Here is a 20,738-nt window from a genome sequence, read left to right as displayed (position 1 = left end):
CACATCCATGACAGGGGATTGCTTTCTTAGAGTCTCACACTGTCAATATCTGTAACAGAGATGAAACTTTCAGGTCATGAATGCATAAGGTCAGCTATCATAACAATGCAATAGGAAGCATTACTTTTGGAACACCCTTCGTAATTGTAATACAATAACGTGTAATAAGTAAATAAAAAATAATAAAATTATATATAATAATAATAATATAAAATAAAAATTATTTGTTTGTTATCAAAATGTATCAAGATTTTAGTAGTTTATGATTATTGAAGTGTTCACACCAAAAATTAGCTTACTTCGAAAATAATCAGATGCTTGCTTCATGGTGGGGTGATTGTAAAGAAACACGAAAAATTTGTTCATGTGAAATTAATGAATGCATGAATCTGTGCTTGCAAATTAGGCTGCATTAAATAAACATACTTTGGTTCTTGTCCAGAATTCCCCCTATATTAAAAAACAAAAATAAAGAAAAATCTGTATGATGTACATACTCATGATGAAACGAAAATATCATATTCCAAAAGTCACATAAAGTGATCATGTAATTTTATTTTTATAAAGAAAATCACTTTTAAGCAATAAATGGAAATTCATAAGGTATTACAACATAAATCTAGTAAGTATGAATTATTGTTGAGTCATCTCCCTTTGTTTGTATAGATTTTTTTAAATGGCAGGTAAGACATTCACTCCTCAGATATTCATAAAATTTTATTTTCTTATTTAAAAATAAAACTACTTGATCAATTTACATGATTCTTGGAATATGATATTTTTATTTTGTGATGAGTACTTACATCATACACATTTTTATTTTTATTTTTAATATAGGGGGAATTCTGGACAAAAACCTATATGTTTAAGGTACTTAGGTCAAAAATGTTTTAAATACATAAATTTTAGAAAAAACAAAATATTTATACATTTTTAAGAAAACAAAACAAAGTTAATGACCAAAGTTTCAAACCAATTGCAATTATATTAACCCATTTTATGAGAAAAGCAGATATCTGTTCAAAATGTTGTTGCCATTAACTGCAGAAACTTGATTTACCCTACGGCTTTGAAAAAAAACCTTGCTTTATGTTGAAAGAAGCATTTACACAACCAGTGACTTCCAAACATTAAGCAATCCCTCTGCAATCCGTCAACAATCCCTTGGCAACCAAATCTTTTTAACTTTGTTTTTTTTTTATACAACACAATTTTTGTTCAAGTATTTCATCAAATATTTATTTATAAAGTAAGAAGGAAGCAATTTTAGTTTAGTAGAGATATGAAACCAACAAGAGATATGAAAAAGAATTGCAGAAGCAGAAAATTTGGATATTCTCTGCTGGATGACTGATATCCATTACAGGATTATGACATTAAATAAAGCAACAAAAGGGTTCATCATTTCATCTGGAATGTCTCCATTTGCAAGAATATGTTTTTTTAGAAACCATTTATTTAAATGTTTTAATTTTAGATTTCAAGAAAGTATTTCTGTATCGTAAATGGAGGTCATTACATTAAAATAATCTAAGGAGTTGGACAAGAAACACAAAACGTTTTTCAAAAATAGAGGGTGTATCAGACACTGATCATCTCAGATAGGGTTGGCTTGGAAAAGGAAGAAAACTTCCCAATGGTCCAAGCAAAATAATATGCCACTAACAATGCTCTCTCTCCTCCTCCCGCCACTCCAGGAAGGAATATAAACGAAAAGGATACTTGATTAGAGAAATGGAATCACTACTGTCCGCTACATAAAACGTGATCAGAACAAATTATATCAAAGCTAAACTAAACAAAACTCAGTAAAAGAGTAAATGTAGATTTTATGGATAAAGAGATAGAACAGTAAATCACATAAGTGAATGCAACAAACTAATCCCCAAAAGAATATAAAATAGACACAACTGTCCGAAAAGACAATCTAAGGAAACTATGCAAAGGTCTTCACTTTGAAGCAAAGACAGTATTGGAAAATTAAAAGCACAAGATTCTCTGTATAAACAAACTCATCCAAGCAAGGAGACTGGACATGGTAATAGTCAATAAGATGATAAAAGCCTACCAAATTATGCATTTCAATGTCTCAGCAGGTCACAGATTGAAAGTTGAGAAAGCAGAAACGCTAAGCAAATATATAGAATTAGCCAGAGTACTAAAAAGAACAGGAAGAAAATCACTGTAATACTAATAATTGTAGGAGCACTAGGAAGAGTCCCTAAAAAACTGGAAAAAAGACTAGGAGAAATTGGAATCAAAGAGAAGACTGAGACTATACAGCAGATGGTAATGATGAAAACTGCTGAAATATTAAGGAAAAACCTTGAATGTGAAAACTAATCCACATAAATTACAAATACTAACTAATCACATCAAAACTGTAATAGAAGTAAAAGAAAAGATATTAATAGATGGAACACCGCTTGAAAGCACCCCACCCCCAAAAAAGCATCAGCCTCAACTGATATCTCACAAAATGTCGTATTGTGGTGACTAATCTCTATTAAGCCCTATTAATTTCTTAACTGTGCATCAAACGAATACAATAATATTTAGTTCACTGCAACTTATAACAAAGGTCCATACAACATTTCAGCTGAATCTGCCTAGTAGTTTCTTAGAAAAAGTAGAACAGACAGATAGACAGACTAAGAGAAACACAACCAAAATGAACACCAGAAAATGAAACAGAAAACATAAAAACAAAAAATTGGAAAAGCTTCTACACAAACAATTTATAATACTGAATAAAGAGGATACACATGAATGTGGCTATGAAAAGGATACTTGAACAGAGAAATGGAATTTCTACTGAGAGTTGCACAAAACAATGTGATCAGAATGAACTATACCAAAGCCATGATACACGAAACCGAGAGTAACAGAAATGCAGAATCTGTGAATAAATGGATGAATCAGTAAACCACATAAGTGAATCAATGCAGTAAATTAGTCTAAAATGAATACAAAATCAAACTTGACTGTGTGGAGAGAAGGTACTTTGTTGGGAACTATGCAAGCATCTGCACTTTGAACATGCAGGCAAAAGGTACACACACAAACAAAGACTGTATGGAAAATGAAAAACATAAAATCCTCTGAGACATGGAAGAACAAACAAATACATCCAAGCAAGGAGACCAGATGCGATAATATTCAATGAGAACAAAAAAAAAACATTGCCAAATTGTAGAATTCGTTGTTCAAACAGTTTACAAGATGAAGATGAAAGAGCGAGAAAAAGTAAGCAACTACAAGTGAGGATCAACACAATAAAAGCACAGCATCAATGAAAACAGCTGAAATATTAAACATTTTTGAGTGTGAAAATAAATTTGCATAACAAGCAACCACAGGTAAACAGAAATCGAATAAAAAATATTGCATGAACATTACATGAGTTCAAAGGAACTGAAACTATCAAACACCCCAAAACACACACACATGATGGAACTCGCGTTGGCTGGTACAAAAATAAAATGATCATGACAGATCAAAGAGAATGAAAAGACCAAACAAGAGACCAATCAGATATTCAATGGATATGCATGGAAAATTCTGGAATATTGGTGGTCATGCAAATTTTAGAGAAGGTGAGTCTATGCAATTATTTAATCGGAATTCATTGAGATGAGTATTATTTATTAATTTTATTTATTGCAGACTATTATCCTCATCTTTTTCTTAGTTGTTTCACAATGTTTCGGCCAACTATTCCTCTGGCCTTCGTTAGGTGGTAACTGCGACGGATAAGAACTCTGAATCTCCTGACTACATCCACTGCAATTACTGCCTTCCGTAATTGTTGTCGTCTCACCATGTTTTTGGCCAAGTAAGCCTCTGGCCGGCTTTGGGTAGGATTGAAACCACTATCTTCACCTGACGAAGGCCAGAGGAATAGTTGGCCGAAACGTTGTGAAACAACTAATAAAAGGTGAGGCTATCTGTTCATACAAATGTGTATATAAATATAAAATGGATTCTTCCGTCGATCCCCATAAACAAAACATGTAGAGTAACATACATACACATACATACACACACATACACATACATACACATACATACACATACATACACATACACACATACAGTGGGGAAAATAAGTGTTGGACACATCCCATTACTCTTTATTTAACACATTTTTTATGCAGCGAATGACGCAAAAATTTAACAAGAAATAGTTACTAATTTAACAATAACAAATAACTTTAGAAATTGGAACCTTTTAATGCATAACAAAAATTATATAATAAAAACGAGAATAGCCGGAAAAAAAGTATTGGACAAACTAACACAACTTAATCTAATATTTATTTGAAAGCCCCTTATTGGCTATTACAGCTTCGAGACATTTTCTATACGACGAAACTAATTTGTGACAACGTTCAGGCGATGTTTTGGCCCACTCTTCAACACATACTTTCTTCAAATCCTGAATATTACGTGGATCTCACTGGTGGACCATGATTTTGAGCTCTCTCCATAGATTTTCTATAGGATTTAAGTCTGGGGACTGACTGGGCCACTTAAGAACATCTATTTTGTTCTGTACGAACCAATCGGAGGTTATTTTAGCAGTATGTTTGGGATCATTATCTTGTTGAAAGATCCATCCCTGTCGCATACCTAACACATTGGAAGCAGGCAAGAGATTATTTTCAAGAATTTCCCGATATTTGGCTGCATTCATCTCTCCATCTATAATATGAAGTGGCCCAGTACCATTTGAAGAGAAGCATTCCCAGAGCATAACATTTCCACCACCAAACTTTACAGTGGGGAGGGTGTTCTTGGGATCATGCACTGTGCCATCTCTTCTCCATACTCGACGTACAGAGTTAATGCCGAAAAGTTCCACTTTCGTCTCATCGGACCAGATCACATTCTTCCAGTAATCATCTGTTTTCAATAAGTGGTCTCTTGCAAATCTTTCTGAAGTTCGCCTCGTGTGGTTCTCGGTTGCTGATGAACTTTTCGCACAATCTTTCTCACTGCTCGATCTGATATCTTGCAAGGAGCTCCGGTGCGCGGACAGTTCACGGTTGAGTCATGCACCTTCCATTTCCTAATAAGGTTTCTTATGGCGCTTACAGGGATTTTGAATTGAGCAGATATACGCCGATAACCAATTCCATTCTTGTGCTCGGCAATAATCTTATCACGGACGACTTGAGAGAGTTCTTTACGTTTACTCATTCTGAGAACCTTCACGCGTGATGGCTTACTGGTTACTAATGTGTTCCAATACTTTCCAACGACGTAGAGTATGGTCTACAACAATCGAGAAACTTCTAAAACGTATAATAGTGTCATCAAATTAAAATGCAAATAACAATTTCCAGCATTATTTATAAAAAAAAATAATAAAATATAATTTAAAATAATGTGTCCAATACTTTTTTTCCGGCTATTCTCGTTTTTATTATATAATTTTTGTTATGCATTAAAAGGTTCCAATTTCTAAAGTTATTTGTTATTGTTAAATTAGTAACTATTTCTTGTTAAATCTTTGTGTCATTCGCTGCATAAAAAATGTGTTAAATAAAGAATAATGGGATGTGTCCAACACTTATTTTCCCCACTGTATGTGTACACATGCGCCTATAGTGTAGTAGCAGTTCAAAAAAAGTGCATGGTTCTATACAAAGCCATCACCATTACAAAAAGATCATCTGTGTGGATTCCAAACAACTTTCATGTGTTTGCTTGCTTTGATCTGTATCCATAAGCTAATAAATGTGGATGGTCTAAAGAACTGACCGAAACATTAGAAAAAAACTAAACACTTTGAAATATTAACCGAAATGAAGATGAAGAGAAACCATATAAAAGAAACAGAATCAAACAACTCAGAAGGTATAGGTGAGAGAAAGAAAGTGTGTGAATGTGTACATACACAGAAGAATCAGAGTGGCTGTAATATATGAATAAGTACCTGCGTCTGAACGGACACATACGTTGCCTTTTCTACTATTCCCTTCCCTATCCCTTCAACTAAAACGATATGTAAAAATGTCATTTTTCTTTATTCGTATTTGTTTAACATTGAAAATGGCTCAAAGAAGATGAAATTGCACCCAAAACCTGTGTGCACATAAATAGCCGATAATACTTGCATAAATAAAAGTTTATACTATAATACAATGCTATCTGCTATTGAGCACTATTTTATATGTTCTAGAATTTCAATAGATTAACATCCAGGAAACAACAGCAATACAAGTACTGCATATATGTGTCAATGAAAATAAATAAAGGGTGCTACAGCTCCACATTTCTCATTCAAAATTACTTAGCAGTTATCAATATTTTCTACATTATTCGTCAACTGCCTCATACAACCCATGGCAAACTCACATTATTCAATGTCTTCTGATCGGCTTCCACAGACAAACTGATTTAAAAATCTTTGTTTTCTCTCAGCTTAAAAAATGTGACGTCATTCATCCTCTCAACTCATACCTTTGTTTTGTCTATGCCGTTTGACCTGCTGTCACTTGCCTCAACTTTACGCTACCCATTTTTCATTCAATCCTGAGAATGATTCTGTTTTGCAGATTTGGGTTATTATGACATGCACTAAGTGTGATCCTTGTTAAATTCCACATTAGCTAACTTAATCACTATTAACGTAGGGTCCCTCGTATGTAACACTATGACCAAAAATCCTAACCGACTTTATTACAAGCCTCTATAAATTAATTATGGCTTTTCTTTCAAGGCTAAAATTGAGACATTTTTTCTCCCTTTAATACCAGCTATGTCTAATTAGTTTTCCAATATTTTGCCAATTCATTAAACTCAAAGAGAAATAATATTTGTAAATCATTATTTTGAAATCATTTATTCTTGCTTTAATAGAATTTACCTGCAACCAAAGCTCTATAATGTTTTAAGCAGATAAGATTCATTAAGAACATGAATAGAATAATAAGCATCCTTAGATAAAACAAAGTCCAAGTGAAGGAGTGCGTAATAAAGAAGAGTCTTCGGTATAATACAGATGTAAAGAAATCGGGACTTATTTCATTTGTTATGCCATCTGATACCACTACTCAGAATTAGCAGAAAAATAAAAGGTAGTAAAAATTGAATAAGCTTCTTTACAATCACACCGCAATGAAAAAACTGTTATATGTTTAAATAACCCAATTTTTACACGTTACTCTGATAGTAATAAACTCTCAGATCTATGCATTTCAATAACAATTATTTTTTAGTTCAATTTTAAACTTTACTTAATCTAATATATAAAGTCAATCTCTTTATTGCTTCTTTGTCATCAATAGCTTTCTTCCTACAGCATCAATATTTGATTCTGGTACATTAGTTTTTATTGTGGGTTATTGCAGCATATTGATAAGAATAATAAAATGTAATTTTATTATTTAATTCCTTCCAAAAAAATACTTGATCCAGGCCGCAATTATTTTCAAATGGTTGTCATCTTAAAAACACAGTATATAACTCTTTATTAGTCTGTACAGAGTTATTTCTCTTTGGTTGGATTAAAAACAAAAATTATGATTTTTGTTTATTTATTTCATCATCTTTTTTTTTTTTTTTGCAGAAAATATTTTTTTTAAGAACATAGTCAAAATGAAACCACAGCTTTATACCTAAACAGATTTAATTATAAACATTGCGTGAAAAAAAAAGCTATCAATTAGAAAATTCAAGAAATAGATCAACTTTATTTTATTTTGTAGATATCTTGCAAATTATAATAATACAAATTGTTTTTAAATAACTTTTTCCAAATTTCTTCATGAAAAGACCATTTTTTTATTTCTAATATTGTCATCTCAAAAATTACAAAAGACTTGAAAATTGGATCTACAAAATACGAAAATGTTAAGATAATGGCCATCTTTTACTTTTTGTTGCTGTAATTTATTGTAAGGAAAATGTGGTTATAAGCAATAATGCTATCATGATATATTAAGTAACATTTTTAATTGAAATTTTAATGATAAAATATTATTCTGATATGAAAATGCACCAAATTCTAAGTATATACCTATTGCAGTATAATTTCAAAAAATACATTTTAGGTAAAACACTATTAAATATTTGTGTCATGTTGAAATTAGTAGAAATTCCAAAATTTAAAAAGAAAATGATGCCAGAATAAGCTTTTACAAAAAACATAGATATTAGCAACCCGCCGTTTTCTATTTTAAAATGCATTTTAATTGAAAGTAAGGGAGATATTTTGTTAAAATCATAGACTGCAGTTAGGTCCCCTGGATTTTAAGAACTCTTCATTAAACATTATGATAAAACTGTATAATTCGATAAATTTTATTTTTACTTATAAGTTATCATTTTTACTTGTAGCTGATGATTTTTATTTGTAGCTGGTCCGTTTTATCTGTAGTTGATCATTTTTTGTAATTTTAAAATTTTTTACTAATTTCAACATGACATGGAATTATGTAATAGTTTTTTTTTACCTAAAATGCATTCATTTGAAACTGAATTCTACTGCATAAGCACCATAGACTCTAACTGCAAAATTCAACTATTTATAAAATAAAACATTTTTTTCATGGCGTTGAGATTGTAATAACGTGAATAAGCTGCAAAACCATTAAAAAAGCTAAAATAAAAAGCAAAAAAGCACAACTTTATTTACCTTTAATAATTTGTCTGGATGACAAGGATCCTTTTCACTAATTGTATTTTCTTCTGATTTCGTTTTTTCATCTGTCAAACAAAATAACAAAACAATCACAAATAATTCAATTCTATAATTGTAAGAAAAATTCAAAAATACAGAGGAAAATAAAAGTCTGAGAGTAAATGTTACCAAAACCAAAAAAATAATGATAATCAGTGGCTATAGTCTTGAAAAGCTGCAAAAAAGAGAACAGTTTTCCTGTTCAGTTTGTGTAAAAAGAATCAAATGCAATTCAATCTTTTGTGATACTTGTAAGCATTGGTTACACAATAAGTGCAGTGGAATTATACTGGAGAGAAGATAACCCGTTTGTATGCAAGAAATTTAACAAAATGGATATAGATGAGAATTCAGATGTGGACAAAGTATATTTGGATGGGAAAGCTATTGATGCTGTAAAAATGTTTTGTTACCTTAGTGATACCATTAGAGCAGAGGGTGAAGCAGGTACTAGTGTGATTACACGAGGAAGGAGAAGATTGAGTAAATTCAGAAAACTTCTATTACTAATCAGTATGAAGAGAAATGAATTGTTTGTTGTCTAATGTGTTAAGAATCATATTAAGAAAATTCAATGTGTTAGCTGTTGAAATGAAACTTATATGAACAATCAAAGTTGCACTTCTGTGAAGTTTTTTGATGTTTTATTTGGAGCAGAGAGGAGTAATAGGCTTTTGCCCAATATTTACACTGGTTTGATCCAATGATTATTGTTTATAGTATGATTATTTTGATTTGATATAAAATGGCATTATATTGTGTACTGAATTTCATTTATTTGAAGATTACATTTTTAATCATACCATGTGAGAATTAGTTTCTGGGCCAATAGCATATAAGATAGAAAATTTTTCCAATTTTAAACAAACTTTAAAGAATAATTTGATGACTAACTGAGCTATCGAAATAAACCTGCTACACTATTTATGTTTAAGATTGTATATTTTACCAAATCATTCGTTGACATCTATGCTGATGGCACAACCATCTATGGCAACACATCAAAGGCCATAAATGACAAAGTTCTCTCTGATTCTCTCTCCTCTGATCTTGAGCACGTGGTACAGTGGGGGGAAGAGGTGGCTGGTTACTTTTAATGCATCTAAAACCAAGCTCCTATCTTTACATCATCAACTCTCTGATCCCCGTTTGGCATCAATTGAAATGGATGGCTCTTGTCTTGGGGAGGTCTCATGTTTTGATAAGCTTCTGGGATAGACCTTTACTCCTGATCTGAAATGGAACACATACATCAAGTCTGTTGCCAAGGTCATTGGGAAAATTGTGGGATCCTTCTCTTGCTCCAGAAGATTTTTCATTGCTGATGCAATTCTCTATCTACATAAAAGCCAAGTATGTCCAAGGATGGAGTACTGCTGCCACATCTGGGCAGGAGCTGCTAAAAACAGCCTATCCTGCCTTGACAGAGTACAAAATAGACTTTGTGGCTTAGTAGGGGATGCCCTTTTCTCTTCCCTGCAACCTCTCTCCCACAGAAGAGACTTGCGAGTTTGTCTTTGTTTTATCGTTATTTCCATGGCAAGTGTTCGTCTGAGCTTCAATTTCTGGTCCCCCCTCGCCAATCTTTTACGAAAAACACCCATCTAGCTGAAACCACTCTCAATAATTTTCCCCATTCTTTATCTGTGCCTAAATCAAAACGTAGATTCCATGAACAAAGCTTCTTTCTTAGAAGTGCACGCCTGTGGAACTCTCTTCCGTTTGCCTGTTTCCCAGCTAACTACAACTTGGATGTCTTCAAGTCCAACATAAACAAATTCCTGATAAACCGGCCCTTTAAGTAAGACTCTTTATCAAATCTCCATTACTAACAATTACTACAATATTATCCCATTGATTACTGTACACGCAATAACCTTTATCCCCGAGTGGCTTCCGGGCCTTGATAAGTGGTGACTGCGATGTAAAAAAAAAAAAAAATAGATATTTTGTTTTGGGACACATTTTATAACCTTGAGATATTTGCATCTCATCAGTCTTAGAAAAGCCTCCATGAACTTAGATTATGAGCCCCACTCACTACTTCCATAAAGCTGACTCATTGACAAAGTTCTAATTTTCAGTACAAACAGAGTTGGGGGAAATCATACAAATTGTAGCAATGTCTCAGAAATTGATAAATTTACAAATGTATTGATACTTTTCTTTGGATACCTTGTTTGTACCTAGTTGTCAACTCAAGCCAAAACACAGTTTAATGACTTGCAACCTTTCATGATTAAAGAATACACTAAGTGGGGCAGGTAAATACAAACTGTATGAATCGTCAACCTGATGCAAAGATAGACAATAGATGATTGATTGGTTAGTTTTAACAACACATATCAATCATTTTGGGGTTATTTAATACTGAATCCAGTAATTTAGGAAAAAGGTTTTATGCTTCAAATTCTTTAGTTCTTCAAATATTTTATTCATGGAGTTTGGTTTGGTTTGATTATTATGTTATGTTGCGAATGCTGAGCTGAACTTAGAGCACTGCCGAGGACTAAATCCATTTGCAGAGCCTAGAAAGAAACTATATTGGGAAGTAGTGGAGAGTACCACTTTGAATCTGCTGTAGGAGTGGTTGGGGTGGTCACAGGAGGAGATCTGCACTCAGGTAAATTGGGCACCAGGACAGCGTTATCTCAACAACTCTGTATATTCTCTAACCTGGTGACTTGTCGGGAATGCACTACCTATCTTTGACAAATTACGCAGTGATGGATTAAAGGTTAATCCCTTTTGCCGACATTGTGAGGATCGAGAAGAAGAAACAACTGAGCACACCTTCATTTGCATTAAAGTTAAGTGACTCTGGGAATATATCAGAGAGGTAACAGCTCAAATTGACACCAAGCAACCATTGGTTTTTGATGTATTGTCTGTTATCAACAACATAGCCCTGCCCTTCTTTCTAGGGAGAAAAGAATAATTTTTCTAGCTATTCTAGTCGTAGTGAGACTAGTGACATAGGTTGCACATCTAGATAAGGTTCATGGAGGTAGATCTATTTCTGATCACAATCTGGTTGTTTAAACATCATCTTAAATTGAAGATCAGATTGAAGTCAATTAGAGGTGGGTGCATGACACTAGCTTCAGCATCCGTCGAGGAGCCAGGTATGAGTGTGTGTTCTTTTCCTAAGTATGGCACATGTAGTTGTGGGTTCTATTGACCCATCCCTTAGATGTAAATTAATTAGACTCTTAGCTAGTGGAATAAATTAGTTCTTAATCCTGTTTTGTTTTTTTGTACTAAAAAGACATCAAAGATGCTCACCCCCAACATTTATTTTGCCCTCGATCACCCCAAATGTTCTTTTTATCTTGGAGGATACCATCCATCCCCATATTCCATCCCGATCATTTTTTTCATGTCTCCACTTAGCTCCCACTCCCATTTAGAAACCGGCATGTTTTTGTTCAGTTGACCTGGAAAAAAGTGAACAATTTGACACTTAGCAAAGGGTTGGAAGGGCCTTACTAACCTGTCCCATTAGCGTTTCGTTTAGTTCTTTATTTTTCATACTTTTTGAACGTAGATTTTCCCACGCCCCATTATTTATCACCTTTTGTCCATATTCTCATCAGCAAATAAAATCACATTGAAATGATTGCCACTTTTTTAGGTGTGAATGCGGTATTTTGATAAAAGTAGCTAGCTAAGATTAATCCAAAGTTTAGTTGTCAAAAAGAATGACCCTCTACCTCTGTCCTCTTCCAAAGATCAAACAGGGTCCCATATCTAAGTTGAATGGAAGTTTTTGTAATTTTAATGTGACATAACATGAAAAGGGTTGATATACCGTAAAACAAATATGGCATATCAACCCTTTTCAGATTATTTAATGCCAAAGCCAGTAATTTTTTAAAAAAAGTTTTTATGCTTCAAGTTCTTTATATTTTCAAATGTTTATTCGTGGTGTTTGGTTTGATTGTTTTGCAGAAAAAAAATTGTTTTTGATTTTGCAGAACATGATTGAGTTTTGCAGAAGGAAAGGAACAAACAATAACATCAATGTTTGGTGCATTTTTGGTCATGAAGCCAATATCTTCAGACAGCTTTATCCAGTAGCAGCACAAGCCCTAACAGGTATTACGACTCCAAGTCAAAGTGGACCTGTGAGCAATGGTAACTAAGAGGCAACTCAACATTCCCCACAGCCTACAAAAGGGATCTCACCACTGGATGTCTTTTAAGGTCATATCCAGGACTGACAACAAATGCAAAACATCTTGAGATGACAAAAAGCCTACGCAGTAATGCATGTTCACTAATAGTTATTCACATTGGATTTCTCTGACCATTTACTCCCACATAAACTCTCTCACAAATATTGAGAACTCTCCCCCTTTAAATATAGCAACTAATACAAATATATTTCTTAATCATATCTTGTATATAATAAAGCCAATTTTCCCCATTTGCATTCTGACATAGTAACTAATTAACCAAAACCTTCATATGCTAATCTCTTTCACCATCCAACTAGCTTAAGCCCTCATGCACATTTCTAGAAATCATGCTTCATTTTATTTTCTTTCAAAAATTCTTACATTCTACCGTGATTACCTGCTTCTCCCAAATACAACTTTTGTTTTTTACTCTTATTTATCCCAAACAAAGCACATTGTCACTTGGGCATAAGGGATTACTGTTTGGGACCATATGTACAAGCATACTATGTAAGGATTTGTACAGTGAGATATTTGTTCACATTATATTTAAACTTCCGCATGTCAATAGAGTTAGTGAAGCAGCAACACTAAAATGACATCATAAAGAACATAAAGACATAAAAAGTTTCATCCATTAAAAATTCTGAAAACTTATTTTGAGCTGATTGGATGGAGCAGTTTAATTTGTGAGACCAACTAATTAACAATGGATGCCTAAAATCTGAAAAACAAATTAAAAAAATTTCCTAAAGTTTTCTTGGCAGAGCTAGGAAAATGTACTAAGGCAACAATCAGATTGGAGCTGAAAGAAAATATTCAGCCAGTATTCAAAAGAAAAGGCATCAGTAGAAAAAATAAATGAAGAATTACTGACTAGAAAATGCTGGTATATTGTCCAAAGTGAGTACTAACGAATGGTATTCCTCCATTGTATATGTAAGGAAAACGTTCAATCAAATTTGTGTTAGTGCAAATTTTCAATAGGGCTTAATGTGGCTCAAAAGATTACCACTATCCTTTCCCCACACCGGCGGACGTACTTAATAATGCCTTTGAATGAATTACTGCAAAAAGATAAAAATTGGAATTGGACAACTGAGTATCAGGCAGCCTTTGAAGAAAATAAAAACTACCCCAACATCAGAATTATTTCTGACTCATTTCAACCTCCAATTAGATATCATTGTCGCCTGTGATACTAGTTCATATGATATCAGAGCATGCATATTACATCATGCCAAACGGAGCAAAAAAAAAAGAAAAAACACTGCAAACACTTTGAGAATTTTATTTCTCACCGAAAAAGCATACAGTCAAAATGAAAAAAATGTTCTCAGTATAATTTTTGCGGGAACAAAATTTCAGAGATATTTGTAAGGAAGGTTTTTCAATGTGCAGACTTCTCATAATCTCTTACTAACAATATTTGGCTGAAAAAAGGGATTACTAGTTTATACGGTAAATAGACTTTTGAGATGGGTAATATCCTTCTCAATGATAATTTTAAATTGGATTATTTACTAAATAATAGAATTGGCCATGCAGATGGGCTATCCAATTTACTTGCTAATAAAAATCAATTATTAGAAGACTCGGTTATAGCAGCTCTGCAGTCAGACTGAATAAAGTCAATAATAGTGAATACCATTCAAGATCTACTTGTAACATTGGTGAAAATAAAAAGCGTGTGAGATAAAACAAAAAATCGCAACAAAGGATAATAGTGTTTCAGGTCTACTCACTATGCAACAGCATCTTATTATACAGCAAAAAGAGTCATAATTAAAAAAAAATTATGAAAGCGAATATTAAAAGATTTCTACACACGATACTCCAGTAAAAACTGCATGAATTAAGATTCATAATTCATACGAATTATGTTTACTAACCTGACATGGACATAATAGAAATGATTAACGCATACAGATGATGCATGTTGGTAGCCAAAGTACCAGTTACCACTTTTAAACCCTGGCCAAAATTGGACCAGCCATGGTCACGCATACATATTGACTTTGCTGGTCTGCTCGATGAACATTACTACCTTATCATGGTAGACAGTTACTCCAAGTGGCCTAAGGTCCTAAGATGCAAGAGGTTAACAACAGCTATAACAATCAGGTTCTTACATGAACTGTTCACAAGATTTGGAGTACCAGATACGTTGTCAGTGACAAAGACACACAGTTTACAGTGGAAGAATTTTAGGATTTTTGTAACACTTTACAAATTAAGAACATGCCACCCGAGGTCAAACGAGCAAGCAAAGAGGTTTGTAGACATGATGAAAAGAGTATTCAAAAAAGCTCAAGGAGCACTTACCAAGAGAACATTAAAGCAGTTCTTACAAGTCTATCACATAACGGCAAACCTAAATACACCATCAACTGGCTCAATAGCTGAAACTATGTTTGCCAGAAAAGTGAGATTCGTGTTTGACAAATTAATTCCCAAACAGTCGAAAACATGTCAGGTAGAAAATATGTCAATAAAACAATTTCTCCCAGGTCAGAAAATCTTTTTTAAAAGTGTTCAAAAGAATATGTTGTAATGGGAGGAGGCACAATAATTAGGAGGATTGGCAAAATGGTGTACATGATCCAAGGGCAAAGGCGTACGCATAAGAGACACATTAACCAATTAACAAAATGGCACGAAATGGATCTTATCAACACACAGGATGAAGTGAAAGAACATATCGAGATCGTCTATGACAAATTTGACCTTGGGTTGCAGAGTAGAGATAGCAGAATCATAGTCTTCCCAGTCTTCAATGTACTCAAATACATTATGGGTCACACAGTTGACCAACGTCCGGAACATATCTGGAGCCTTGTCCCCGCACTCCTCAATGAAGTTCTTGAAGGTTCTGTACCAGTGGCGCCACTCCTTCGCTGCTGACGGAGCGCTGGGGTCGATGTCTAAGCGCGTGGGCTGGAGCACTTTCTCCATGGTTGGTCGTAAGTTGAGTAAATTCAACATATGTCCGAACAATGAAGGTCGAGGAGAAAGCGGAAATTTACTGAGACTTTAACAATTAATCCTAAAATTAAACAATATTAAAGGGAAATAAGAAACCCTTTTACAGAGTAAAAGGCTTGGGAGGGGAGGTGTTGTGGAGACTTACCTACGATTGAACTCTTTCACAACTTATGAATGCTGCTACCAATTAAGAGCGAGAGAGTAGTGGCCACAAAGTGAGTGACAGAGTAAGCAAAAGCATGTGTGAGAGAAAATACTTTCAGCTATACAGTTAATCATGTGCTACGTTTTATCACAAATATAACATTCAACCTGATATCAGCATCTGTTATTTTCCGTAACCATGACAGCAATCCAAATTTAAAACATACCAATGTTTCACATAGCATTAGTAAAAGGCATTGTACAAAAAAAAAAAAAAAAAAACAGATTAATAATATGAATATTATCAAACAGATCCTATTTTGAAAGGAATGCTGCTGTAGAGATCTACCTATGAATGAATTCTTCAACACCTTATGAATGCTGCTACCAACTCGGAGCAAGAGTAGTGGGCACAGAGTGAATGACTATCCATGTACTACATTTTACCACAAAGATAATATTCAACTTGATATTTGCATCTGTGTTATTTTTCCTTAATCATCAGCCATAAGAAAAGATAACACTGAACATGAAAACAGTAGTTCAAAGAATCAAATTAATACGATTAAGCAGAATACTTACAAGTTTCAGGGTGTTCTTTATTTATAGTTGTTGTGGCTTCTTTGCTTTCATCGCCCGATTCTAAATCTGGTCTTTCTAAACTGTCTCTTCTTGGGCTGAGCTGTTCCGACTCTCCACATTTACTGTACGTACTGGAACTAGACTGGCTATCTGATCGGTGGTGGCTATGGACTGGACTGTGCCTGCGCAAAGATTTGTGCAGAGTCAGACGTAAAGGGGATAGATCAAATAAGTGTTCGCCTCGCTCACCATTCGGGGTTGGCGTGGATATGATCTCAATATCAGACGACGTCGTCGTGTCAATCTCATCGCCAGAATCGTGGACACTGATACTTTTCTCACTATTATGTTCCGATTCTGTTTTAGAACTTTCTGAACGATCAGCTGAATTGGAGTGGCTGTCACTGTGCTCTGATCGAGTCTCTTCCATAGCTTCTTCGATCAAACATTTAACGTAAGAACTGTTGGAGGACGAAGACATAACACTTTCTGCAGCACCAATCTCTAATTCGGTTCTAGTTTCAGAATCTGTGAGAGATGTGTCCTTCTCGACAATTGTTTCACCTGAAACACTTGTTTCAGCACTGCTGTCCAACTTGGCGTCATTATTGGCTTCCAATTTCCCAGAACCTTCTTCGTATACTTCAACAATTGTGCTTAAAGAGGTAGAATCATCTGGAGTCAAGCTATTTGCACTTGAAACTGGGCGGTTTTTATCACATACAGATGCAGTAGGGACTGGAGCATTTTCAACAGGATAATTATTTTCAGTCTCTGTTCTATTTTCAGTCCCCATTTGCATTTCAAGGCAATCAGTTTCTTTAAATAAAGAAGACTCATCAGCCTCAATCTTAGATTGCGTAGAGACAGTTTCTTTATTTTTATCACAGTGATCGGGATTTTCATCAGACATGTTAGACGTTTCTTTTTCCTCTTTAGTTATTTGTGAATGAGATGGAATCACCGTGTTGAAACTGTCTAAAGATTCACATGTGATGTCCAAAGAAGACAAAGAATTATCACAGGGAGGAAAGGCGTCATCAGATGCAGAACGTTCAATCATGACGGTACTTTCATTCAGAGAGGAATCTAGAAAATTGTTTATATTAGAATTTTCACAGTTCGGCCTTTTTTCAGCAGAGGACACGGTTATTTCTGTACTGTTACTCCCATCAGTCGGCTCAGATTCTGCTACAAGTTCCGCTTTTTCAGTTTCTGTTGATTCTGCGTTAGGGGTTTCTTCTTCTTCAAAACATGGCGAGGGGTTTTGGACAACATCATATTCTTCCTGTACGTAAATAGCCAAAAGAGAACTACTCGGTTGAGTACAACATGGTGATTCTGCTGAAGCATCAGTCACTGGTGCATTTATAGAAAGTTCTGTCATGGGAAAATCTTTATCTTTTAAATAGTTCTCTGCACAGTCTGAAGACACTATATTAAAAGGAAGGTTATCTGTAAGAGCACTATTCTCTTTTGGCATCTCCGAAACAGAACCTTCATGGAGTTGTCTTTCATCCCCTAAAACTACCTGCTGCTCTTCAATAATAGGTGATATCTTGGGCTCCTTTAAATTTCTATCTGACTTCTCTCCCGGTTCAAATTCAAATTGAACATCCTGGAAAGAATTTTCAGATGGCCCATTATTAGTTTCATCAACAGGCACATCTAATTTTGCCATTTTTTGAGTCTTTATGTCTACAGGAATAGTCTTAGAATCACCTTCAGAAGATTGAAGATGGCTCTCAGTGGATTCCTCCTTAGGTTCTACAATAGCAAGATCTTTCTCAGAGTCAGCTTCTTTAACTGAACATATATTTTTCACTTTTTCCTCATCTCTATCTACTACAATAGGGGAATGGGATTGACTCTGAGGGGCCATCTGCTCTGTAATGGGGGAGGTCTGTTTCTCAGTAAAGAAGCTTCCTGGTTCTGGTTCATTGCCGACATCAAAAGGTAAAGCCCAAGAACTTCGAGTAGCACCAGCTTTTTCTTCAGAAGACGGATAAGATAGCCATGTTGACCAACTAGATTCATTAGCTGGTTCTTTTTTTTCTGTTTTTTCTGAAATAGAAATAAAAATTTTATTAAAAATTATAAAAGCACAAAAATTTTCTGCATGTTCAATATCCTCAGATGTTTCATAATTGACTTTTTTACTTTGAAGAGATCACTGAGGTAGCATAAACTTTTGTCCACTTACATTTTTTATCCCTGATTTTAATAAGATTTAAACCATATTTACAAATTTATACAAAAAAAGATTCAACATTTAAAATAATTTTAATGGTTTTAACACTAATGAAAGAGGAATGCAAAACGAATTGAAGATATCCTAAAGATCAAGTGTTAGCCCCTTGATTCCTAAGAACTTTGAAAATGAAACAAGAGAAACCATTAATAAGATATTAGCATCAATAATAATATTATCAGTATATAAAACATAACAAATTTATGTAAATAATTAAAAAATAAAAAAAATGTTAAATTACTTAATACAAAAAATGAAACTGTCTAAAGATTTAAATAAAATTAAATCTTGATTTGCTTCTGAATTTTTGAGATGTGGATTGATAATTTGTTTTATTCGGACTACTTAAGTAATCCAGTTTTTTTTTGAGATGTGGATTGATAATTTGTTTTATTCGGACTACTTAAGTAATCCAGTTTTTTTTTAGATGTGGATTGATAATTTGTTTTATTCGGACTACTTAAGTAATCCAGTTTTTTTTTAGATGTGGATTGATAATTTGTTTTATTCGGACTACTTAAGTAATCCAGTTTTTTTTTAGATGTGGATTGATAATTTGTTTTATTCGGACTACTAAAGTAATCCAGTTTTTTTTTAAATGTGGATTGATAATTTGTTTTATTCGGACTACTTAAGTAATCCAGTTTTTTTGAGATGTGGATTGATAATTTGTTTTATTCGGACTACGTAAGTAATCCAGTTTTTTTGAGATGTGGATTGATAATTTGTTTTATTCGGACTACTTAAGTAATCCAGTTTTTTTTTAGATGTGGATTGATAATTTGTTTTATTCGGACTACTTAAGTAATCCAGTTTTTTTTAGATGTGGATTGATAATTTGTTTTATTCGGACTACTTAAGTAATCCAGTTTTTTTGAGATGTGGATTGATAATTTGTTTTATTCGGACTACTTAAGTAATCCAGTTTTTTTTAGATGTGGATTGATAATTTGTTTTATTCGGACTACTTAAGTAATCCAGTTTTTTTGAGATGTGGATTGATAATTTGTTTTATTCAGACTACTTAAGTAATCCAGTTTTTTTTAGATGTGGATTGATAATTTGTTTTATTCGGACTACTTAAGTAATCCAGTTTTTTTGAGATGTGGATTGATAATTTGTTTTATTCGGACTATTTAAGTAATCCAGTTTTTTTGAGATGTGGATTGATAATTTGTTTTTTTCAGACTACTTAAGTAATCAAGTTTTTTTGAGATGTGGATTGATAATTTGTTTTATTCGGACTACTTAAGTAATCCAGTTTTTTTGAGATGTGGATTGATAATTTGTTTTATTCAGACTACTTAAGTAATCCAGTTTTTTTGAGATGTGGATTGATAATTTGTTTTATTCGGACTACTTAAGTAATCCAGTTTTTTTGAGATGTGGATTGATAATTTGTTTTATTCGGACTACTTAAGTAATCCAGTTTTTTTGAGATGTGGATTGATAATTTGTTTTATTCGGACTACTTAAGTAATCCAGTTTATCAAATTTACACTACTAACAATTACTACGATATTGTCCCATTGACTACTGTTCAACCTTTAACACTTATCCTCGAGTGGCCTCTTGGCCTTGATAATGGTTTTTCCTATGTAAAAAAAAAAACAAAAAAAAACTAATTTTCTCATCTTGAGTGTTATTCACACAACATTTTGGTCGACATTCAGGTGAGTCTTGTCAAACTCGAGAACTTGCACAGAATTCAATCCATAGAGGTAGCATTCTCTTGTTCCGTCAGCATAATATGTGGAGATATTCAAAAGTTAAGTATGACTGACGACATGTGGACGGAAAAGGAAAACTATCTACTCTAATGGGACAACATAAAAATTATAGACAGAGAAGAACAGTAGAGAGTAAGACAACATAAAGAAGCAGCATATATGTTAACAAACCTCAT

General features: G+C 33.6%; 1 protein-coding gene across 5 annotated transcripts in view; it reads right to left on the bottom strand.

Annotated features, from left to right (window-relative positions):
• Nucleotides 1–20,738, bottom strand: part of LOC145292191 (uncharacterized) — a 117,484-nt gene that overhangs the window by 82,282 nt on the left and 14,464 nt on the right. For all 5 annotated transcript variants that reach the window (XM_080138492.1, XM_080138490.1, XM_080138493.1 and 2 more), the window contains exons 3-4: nt 16,582–18,645; nt 8,645–8,715 (exon numbers count right to left, since the gene is read on the bottom strand). In XM_080138492.1, coding sequence (XP_079994618.1) covers nt 8,645–8,715; nt 16,582–18,645 — 2,135 coding nt within the window. The remainder of the gene's footprint in view (nt 1–8,644; nt 8,716–16,581; nt 18,646–20,738) is intronic.

Source organism: Euprymna scolopes, chromosome 13 (assembly GCF_053919585.1).
Source record: "Euprymna scolopes isolate OS-2025 chromosome 13, ASM5391958v1, whole genome shotgun sequence".
NCBI classification, from domain to species: Eukaryota; Metazoa; Mollusca; class Cephalopoda; order Sepiida; family Sepiolidae; genus Euprymna; species Euprymna scolopes.
This window is presented reverse-complemented; position numbering and strand designations above follow the sequence as displayed.